The 9,747-nt window shown below is 45.0% G+C and overlaps 1 protein-coding gene across 2 annotated transcripts in view; it reads left to right on the top strand.

Moving 5' to 3' along the window:
- Positions 1 to 8,111, top strand: part of LOC143274691 (uncharacterized) — a 95,331-nt gene extending 87,220 nt beyond the window's left edge. For both annotated transcript variants that reach the window (XM_076578580.1, XM_076578579.1), the window contains exons 31-34: positions 265 to 449; positions 3,831 to 4,087; positions 5,218 to 5,341; positions 6,520 to 8,111. In XM_076578580.1, the coding sequence (XP_076434695.1) occupies positions 265 to 449; positions 3,831 to 4,087; positions 5,218 to 5,341; positions 6,520 to 6,526 (573 nt within the window). In that variant the 3' untranslated portion in view covers positions 6,527 to 8,111. The remainder of the gene's footprint in view (positions 1 to 264; positions 450 to 3,830; positions 4,088 to 5,217; positions 5,342 to 6,519) is intronic.
- The last annotated feature ends 1,636 nt before the right edge of the window (positions 8,112 to 9,747 follow it).

Below are 9,747 nucleotides of genomic sequence, written 5' to 3'. Positions count from 1 at the left end.
GTGATGATGTTGATGTGACAGATGATGATGATGATGATGATGATGTTGATGTGACAGGTGATGATGTTGATTTGACAGATAATGATGATGATGTTGATGTGACAGATGATGAGGATGATGATGATGTTGATGTGACAGGAGATGATGTTGATGTGACAGATGATGATGATGATGTTGATGTCACAGGTGATGATGATGATGTTGATGTGGCAGGTGATGATGTTGATGTGACAGATGATGATGATGATGATGTTGATGTGACAGGTGATGATCAATGCAGAGTGGCTGATCCTGGAGGAGCCCAAGGTGGTGCGTATTTTCTACAACGACCAGTACTGGCCGCGCTGTACACCTGATGACTTCTATGACCAGGGGCTGGTGCTGTCCCTGTGTTACATCATGGTCATCATCCTGCTCACCGTCTGCCTGGGATTCTGCACCTTCAACAGGTAGCATGCCACTGCCATGCCTTCTGTGTCACACACAGCCATGCCTTCTGTGTTACACACTGCTATATCTTTTGTGTCACACACATTGTCATACCTTCTGTGTCACACACTGCTGTACCACCTGTGTCATGCACAGCCGTGCCTTCTGTGTCATGCACACTCATACCATCATACACTGCCATATCTTCTGTGTCATGCACAATCATACCTTCTGTGTCAAACACACAACCATACCTTCTGTGTCATGCACAGCCATACCTTCTGTGTCAAACACACAGCCATACCTTCTGTGTCAAACACACGGCCATGCCTTCTGTGTCATGCACAGCCATACCTTCTGTGTCACACACTGCCATACCTTCTGTGTCATGCACAGTCATGCTTTCTGTGTCAAACACACAGCCATACCTTCTGTGTCATGCACAGCCATACCTTCTGTGTCAAACACACTGCCATGCCTTCTGTGTCATGCACAGCCATACCTTCTGTGTCACACACTGTCATACCTTCTGTGTCACACACTGCCATAGCTTCTGTCATGTACAGCCATGCCTTCTGTGTCACACACACACAGCCATACCTTATGTGTCACACACTGCCATACCTTCTGTGTCATGCACAGCCATACCTTCTGTGTCACACACTGCCATACCTTCTGTGTCACACACACTGCCATACCTTCTGTGTCATGCACAGCCATGCCTTCTGTGTCACACACACTGCCATACCTTCTGTGTCACACACTGCCATACCTTCTGTGTCACACACACTGCCATACCTTCTGTGTCATGCACAGTCATACGTTCTGTGTCACACACTGCCATCTGTTTCACACACTGCCATACCTTCTGTGTCACACACACTGCCCAGTTTCCCCCAACCCTCCATTCATTCACATCTCCCACCCCTTCTAACCGATGATACTCAAATGTATTCATAAATACTTGAACAAAATTTCTTCAGTCACTGATATGTGACGGGACATTAAACAAAACTCCTCCACACACACTGCCATACCTTACCCTTCTGTGTCACACATACTGCCATACCTTCTGTGTCACACACACAGCCATACCTTCTGTGTCATGCACATTGCCATACAAATCGTGTCATGTACAGCCATACCTTCTGTGTCACACACACACTGCCATACCTTCTGAGTCATGTACAGCCATATCTTCTGTGTCATACACACTGCCATACCTACTGTGTCGCATACAGCCATACCTTGTGTGTCACACACACACTGCCATACCTTCTGTGTCATGTACAGCCATACCTTCTGTGTCACACACACTGCCATACCTTATGTGTCATGTACAATCATACCTTCTGTGTCACACACACTGCCATACCTACTGTGTCACATACAGCCATACATACCTTCTGTCATGTACAGCCATACCTTCTGTGTCACACAGACACTCACACAGACGCACGCATGCATGCACGCATATGCACATGAAGTTGTGTGTGTGTGTGTGTGTGTGTGTGTGTGTGTGCGCACACATGGCAGGGGAGATAAAACAGTTCATTTGAGTGTGTGTATGTATGTGTGCATGGAAAGGGAGGTAAGACTGTTCGTGTGTGTGTGTGTGTGTGTGTGTGTGTGTGTGTGTGTGCTCTTATGGCATGGGAGGTAAGACAGTTCATGTGTGTGTGTTTTTGTGTGCACATGGCAAGGGAGGTAAGAGTTCATCTGTGTGTTTTTGTGCACATGACAAGGGAGATAAGACAGTTCATGTGTGTGTGTTTTTGTGTGCACATGGCAAGGGAGGTAAGAGTTCATCTGTGTGTTTGTGTGCACATGACAAGGGAGGTAAGACAGTTCATGTGTGTGTGTTTGTGTACACATGGCAAGGGAAGTAAGAGTTCATCTGTGAGTTTGTGTGCACTTGACAAGGGAGGTAAGACAGTTCATATGTGTGTGTTTGTGTACACATGGCAAGGGAGGTAAGACAGTTCATGTGTGTGTGTGTTTTTGTGTGCACATGGCAAGGGAAGTAAGAGTTCATCTGTGAGTTTGTGTGCACTTGACAAGGGAGGTAAGACAGTTCATATGTGTGTGTTTGTGTGCACATGACAAGGGAGGTAAGACAGTTCATGTGTGTGTGTTTGTGTACACATGGCAAGGGAGGTAAGACAGTTCAGTTTCAGTTTCTCAAGGTGGTGTCACTGCATTCAGACAAATCCATATACACAGCACAACTGCTAGGCAGATACCTAGACAGCTGCATAACTGTCTCAATCACTCACTGTCACACTGAGGTGTGAGGCTGTCTCCATCACTCACTGTCTGTGGTGTGAGGCTGTCTCCATCACTCACTGTCTGTGGTGTGAGGCTGTCTCCATCACTCACTGTCTGTGGTGTGAGGCTGTCTTCATCACTCACTGTCACACTGTGGTGTGAGGCTGTCTCCATCACTCACTGTCTGTGGTGTGAGGCTGTCTCCATCACTCACTGTCTGTGGTGTGAGGCTGTCTTCATCACTCACTGTCACACTGTGGTGTGAGGCTGTCTCCATCACTCACTGTCACACTGTGGTGTGAGGCTGTCTCCATCACTCACTGTCTGTGGTGTGAGGCTGTCTCCATCACTCACTGTCTGTGGTGTGAGGTAGTTTTCATCACTCACTGTCTGTGGTGTGAGGCTGTCTCCATCACTCACTGTCTGTGGTGTGAGGCTGTCTCCATCACTCACTGTCTGCGGTGTGAGGCTGTTTTCATCACTCACTGTCACACTGTGGTGTGAGGCTGTCTCCATCACTCACTGTCTGTGGTGTGAGGCTGTCTCCATCACTCACTGTCTGTGGTGTGAGGCTGTCTCCATCACTCACTGTCTGTGGTGTGAGGCTGTCTTCATCACTCACTGTCACACTGTGGTTTCGAGGCTGTCTTGAACACTCACTGTCACACTGTGGTGTGAGGCTGTCTCCAAAACTCTGTCACACTGTTGTATTAGGTTGTCTTCATCACTCACGGTCACACTGTGGTGTGAGGCTGTCTTCATCACTCACTGTCACACTGTGGTGTGAGGCTGTCTCCATCACTCACTGTCACACTGTGGTGTGAGGTTGTCTTCAACACTCACTGTCACACTGTGGTGTGATGCTGTCTTCAACACTCACTGTCACACTGTGGTGTGAGGCTGTCTTCAACACTCACTGTCACACTGTGGTGTGAGGCTGTCTTCAACACTCACTGTCACACTGTGGTGTAAGGCAGCTGTGGCAGTGCGTCTGTTTCTACAAGTCAGCAGTAGACCCACCTGTTGTCAGGAAAGGGTAGGAACAGAGCATGTCTTATGACATATTGGACATTTTCTTGGTTCCCTTTCTGACAGCCAGTCCCCTTCCTTTCTCTCTTCTCAATGTCTGCCAGCACGAAGAATCACCGTGAAGCTCGCTGGATCCTGGGCATGTCCATCCTGGCTGTCCCCACGTGGGTGGTGTGGTGTGCCTGGGCCTCCCTGGGTGCCGTCAAGACCAGGGACGCCGCTGTGGCTGTGGGTCTGCTGCTCAACGCCACTGTGCTACTGCTGCTGGGACCTGTTCGCAAACTGTACCTGCTGCACAGGTACCAGGCCCTGGTGCAGACAGAGGCCAGCATGAAGCTGCAGCAAGAGCATAACAACACAGGTGAGGTGTGGGGGTCTGCGTGTGGGGGTGGGGGGCCTTTGCAAGGGCTGGTCGCAGTGTAAGACATGTTGTGTAAGTAGTGTGTGATGTGTTATGCTGAGTGCTGACGTGTGTTGTGCTGACGTGTGGTGGTGTGTTGTGCTGACATGTGTTGTGCTGATGGATCGTGGTGTGTTGTGCTGACATGTGTTGTGCTGACGTATGGTGGTGTGTTGTGCTGACATGTGTTGTGCTGACGTGTGGTGGTGTGTTGTGTTGACATGTGTTGTGCTGACGTGTTGTGCTGACGTGTGTTGTGCTGACATGTTGTGCTGACATGTGTTGTGCTGAGGTGTGGTGGTGGTGGTGGTGTGTTGTGTTGAGGTATGGTGTGGTGGTAGTGTGGTGTGGTGTGGTGTGGTGTTGGGGGTGGGGGTGGGGGGTGGTGTGTTGTGGTGGTGGTAGTGGTGTGGTGGTAGTGGTGTTGTGGTGGTGGTGGTGGTGGTGGTGTTGTGGTGATGGTGGTGTGGTGGTGGTGGTGTTGTGGTGTGGTGTGGTGGTGGTGTGGTGGTGGTGGTGTGGTGTGGTGGTGGTGGTGTTGTGGTGTGGTGTGGTGGTGGTGTTGTGGTATGGTGTGGTGGCGGTGTGCCGGTGGTGGTGTGGTGTGTGTTGTGCAGAGGGAAGTGCTTACGAGTGTGAGAAGTGCTGCATTACTACTAGTAGTATCATCATAAATGGCATGGATTACCCCCTGTACTAGTATTGTTATCATGATCCCCTGTAATAGTAGTATCATCACTGTTTCAATGATAACTGTACATATGTGTTTCAATCCTCTGTAGTAGTAGTAGTAGTTGTAGTAGCAGTATCGTCATTATTTCAGTGATAACCTGTACATCTATGTTTCAATCCCCAGTTGTAGCAGCAGTAGTAGTAGTAGCAGTATCATCATTATTTCAGTGATAACATCTACACCTGTTTTAATCTCCCAAATAATTATTTCAGTAATAACTGTTACGCCTGTGTTTCAATCCCCCGTAGTAGTAGTAGTATCATCACTGTTTCAGTGATAACTGTTCATCTGTGTTTCAATCTCCTGTAGTAGTAGTATCATGATCACTATTTCAGTGATAGCTGTACATGCATTTCAGGCCCTGACTACGGAACGTATGAGAACCAGTATGACAATGCCCCACAGTTCCATGACCGGGCGTCCACTGTGGGCAGCACTGGTGCACCCTACAGATATGCCCCCTCCTCTGTTCATTCTGCACGGTCAGTGTGTGTGTGTGTGTGTGTGCTCTGTGTGAGCTCGTGTGTTGTGTGCAAGTGTGTAGTGTAGTGTGTGCTGTGTCCAAATGTGTGGTATGTGAGTGGTGTGTGTGTGTGTGTGTGTGTGTGTGTGTGTGTAGTGTCAAGCCCTAACCCTACAGATATTTGTTTGGCACTCTGCATGGTGTGTGTATGTGTGTAAGTATATGTAGTATTCCACTGTGTTACTCTTTCGTCACAACAGATTTCTTCGTGTGCAATTGGGGCTGCTCTCCCCAGGGATAGCACATTGCTGCAGTGAGAGTACCACATATTTTTCTGCATGTAGTTTGTGTGTACGTTCCTACCAAAGTGGATTTTTCAAATTTTGCCAGGGCTTTTGTTACCATAGGTTTTTTCATGTGTGCTAAGTGCATGCTGAACATGGGACCTCAGTTTATCGTCTCATCCAAATGACTAGTGTCCAGATCACCACCCAGTGTCGAGTTGTTGGGGGGTGTGGGGGGTGGGGGGTGGAATACAAGCCAGTGTGGTGCGTGTATAAGTGGTGGGTTTGTGATATTTGGTTTGATTAATGTTCTGTAACTGTGCTAAAGGACTACACTGATGTTTGGTTTGATTAATGTTCTGTAACTGTGCTAAAGGACTACACTGATGTTTGGTTTGATTAATGTTCTGTAACTGTGCTAAAGGACTACACTGATGTTTGGTTTGATTAATGTTCTGTAACTGTGCTAAAGGACTACACTGGTATAAAATGCCAAGGTCCTCCCATTTCTCACTAAACTGTATTGTCCATGGTGGAAAGTGAGACATTGAGAATGGATTGTTTGTTGTCTATTGTGAAACAGATGCCTGTTGTGATCAGTTGGCATTTATTCTGCTCATCTTGATGGTTATGCCATTTTCTCTTATTGCCCTGAATGATTATAGGACACTGAATCCTTCACTGCTGCTGACAAATATGTTTGTCATTGAAGGGCTCACAGGTCAGGATGTCAGTCACCATTCTTTGTTTAGTCATCTTCTGCATGACACTGGATTATTTTTGTGTGTCACAATCAGTGACACCATTGGTAATTACCCAGAAAGTAGTAACAGCACTTGAAATTGAAGCCACACTGATGTCCCTTGATAAGGTTCAGCAGTCAGGGGATAAATATATGTGTTGTTTTTTGCAGGTACTGAAGACCTGTACAGACGCAAAAGAAAGGCCAACATATGGCTGCCTGTAGAAAAGACATCATCTGTACAAAGACCAAGATGTCTCGAGGTGCTTGTTCTCCCTCCACAATAGTGGTGATTGTTTTGTCAGCTGGTGTTTCCAAATAACATGCAGTACATCAAGTGGTGGTTGAAGCTGATTGGGGGGTTGTTTTGTCACCAGTGGTTTAAATTGAATTTAGATGATTTTTATTTTAGGGGGGGGGGGGGGGGGGACTAGCATCCATTTGGGTTTTTGAAAAAAAAAAGAAAAAAGAAGAAGAAAAAAAGATGTAGGATGAAAAGTATCAGGTTCTTTTGTATGTGTATATGTATGTGAGGGTGGGTTGGAGGGTGGAGGGGGCACGATGTGAGGGGAGGGGGGTGTGACTGGTCAGCGGAGAAGAAAGAATGATAATGTTCATTTCCACTGGTATTGTATCAGCTCATGTGTTGTTTTTTTTCTTTTTTGCCTTCAGTGAAATTAGAAACTTGGGGAGGGATATTTTTTCATGGGATCTACTAATAAATGTGAAGAAAAAACACTGATTTTTGATGCTTGATTTTGTTTTTTTCTCTCCAAAGTTAGCAGCATAAAAACAAAGTGTTTAATCACCTGTCTCAGTTTGTGTGTGTGTGTACATATTTCCCTGTATTAATCCAAGGTGAAAGTCACAGCATGGCATTTGAACAGAAACAGTTGTAGATCTTTCACCCAGTCCTGGCCAAACCTGGTGTGGTGCAAAAACACCTCATGGAAAGTCTGGGTCATTACATGGCATGATGGAGAAGTGTGGAAGTATTGTTATTTGTGTTCTTTGTTTTTCAGGATTTTCTTTTTAAGTAAAGCATTTCAGACAAGGTTAGGACATAACTATGCTGTTGCATGTTTTAGGTGTGTTTGTTTCATTTGTTGGCTTCTTCATTTTGTTTGCTTGCTTCTCTTTCTGCCCTCTTCTTTCTTTCTTGTTTCTTTCTGTCTTCTACAAAAAAGGCAGAACTGTTATGTTGCTAAAAAAAATATATTATATATTTTCAACATCAGTCATGAACTTTTTTTTCTGTCACTGTGTCTCAGTGTACAGAACTGACAGAGATTGAGGGACATTGTTTGGTAGAGTGGTGACTTGGGATGGGCTTTCACTGTGGCTGAACAGCTGCTTTATTCAGTCTGTGTTACATGAGTGAACTCTACAACACCAAGTTTTCTTCGCGTTAAGAATTTTCCAAAGTTTGCAGTAATTGCATAGAGTGACGACCACTCCGTGCTAAGCAATGTCAGGGCTGCTAACATTGTCCATGCAACACAGACCCTGTCTAAAAGAAAAGGAAAAATAGATCATCGTTGTTCATTTGTTTCCCTGTCTCCCTCTTCACATTTGATATTTTATGTCTTTTTTTCATCTTAGATGAGAGATCCTGTGCAGTATACCCATACATTGCCATAATCATATGATAATTACTTGCTTACACTTTTGCATAAACCTTGTAGATTGTTTCTTGATTATGGTTAGACTTTGACATATTATAAGATTGTATCATTCCTTGAAAATAAATATTTTTCTACTGATTTCGGTCTTTTGTGTGAGCGTTTGTATGTGTGTTCGTTTTTGTGTCAAGATGCTATAAATACATGCCAGTGCAAGTTTTTTTTTTTTTTTTTTAATTTGTATTCCTACCATGGTGTATGTAATTTGCATATATGCTGCATGTTACATAATGCTCTTGCTCTCTTTATCAGTCTGTGTTTCTCTCTCTCACATGTATATTATGTACGCACAGATTTACTCCCCACCCCACCCCCCGCCGTCCCCTCGAAATACACATACATATTACACTGATACACATTTACACACACACACACACACATTTACACACACTTAAAAAACACACACATGCATACTTACACATACACTTAAACACACATGCATACATTTCAACACATGCAGTATGTGCTAACATGTTCCCAGTTGACTGGGACACCATACTTCAGTATCAACAGCACTGCTCTGGCTCATACCTCCATATCATCACTATCGCTCTCACCCATACCTCCATATCACTGAAGAGAAAAAAATACATGATAGAAAAAACATCAGGTAATAATTATTTTTTACTATGATTAGCGGTATAATTGTGTTGTCTGAAACCGGTTTGATATCCCGTGAATGCATTATTTGGTTCAAGAGAAGTTGGCAGTACACACACACGCACACACACACACATACACACACACACACCCCAACCCCTCTCCCACACACACACGCCATAAATTTATATTATTAAATCCTTTACCGTCCAGAACAAATCTTTGAGAACAATTCTCGTCCAGCCCCTACCCATACCATACCATACCATATCAACCAATCTTCTATCAATCATCATAACTTGCCCTCCTCCCAAGTGTCAGCACCAATGGATTGACCGAATCCCTGCAAGTGTTATAGTGCTCGAGTCTTTTGAGCGACAGGGTTAGAAAGATAACCCTAAGGTTGGATGGCTGTGGATTTAATCAGCCATGCCATCAATCACCTCTCCTTGTCACACGGTTTGAATCCATTCTCTGGATCGTAGCAGCGCCTCGATCTCTCTTCACATACACACCTCTCTCTCATTTCCTCATCGGATCTCTCTTCACATACATACCTCTCTGTCATTTCCTCATCGGATCTCTCTTCACATACATACCTCTCTCTCTTTTCCTCATCGGATCTCTCTTCACATACATACCTCTCTCTTTTCCTCATCGGATCTCTCTTCACATACATACCTCTCTCTTTTCCTCATCGGATCTCCACATACATCTCTCTTTTCCTCATCGGATCTCTCTTCACATACATACCTCTCTCTCTTTTCCTCATCGGATCTCTTCACATACATACCTCTCTCTTATCCTCATCGGATCTCTCATCACATACATACCTCTCTCTCATTTCCTCATCGGATCTCTCTTCACATACATGCCTCTCTTTTCCTCATCGGATCTCTCTTCACATACATACCTCTCTCTCTTTTCCTCATCGGATCTCTCTTCACATACATACCTCTCTCTCATTTCCTCATCGGATCTCTCTTCACATACATACCTCTCTCTTTTCCTCATCGGATCTCCACATACATATCTCTTTTCCTCATTGGATCTCTCATCACATACATACCTCTCTCTCATTTCCTCATCGGATCTCTCTTCACATACATACCTCTCT

The sequence above is a fragment of the Babylonia areolata genome, chromosome 29 (genome assembly GCF_041734735.1).
Source record: "Babylonia areolata isolate BAREFJ2019XMU chromosome 29, ASM4173473v1, whole genome shotgun sequence".
Taxonomy (NCBI): Eukaryota; Metazoa; Mollusca; class Gastropoda; order Neogastropoda; family Buccinidae; genus Babylonia; species Babylonia areolata.
This window is presented reverse-complemented; position numbering and strand designations above follow the sequence as displayed.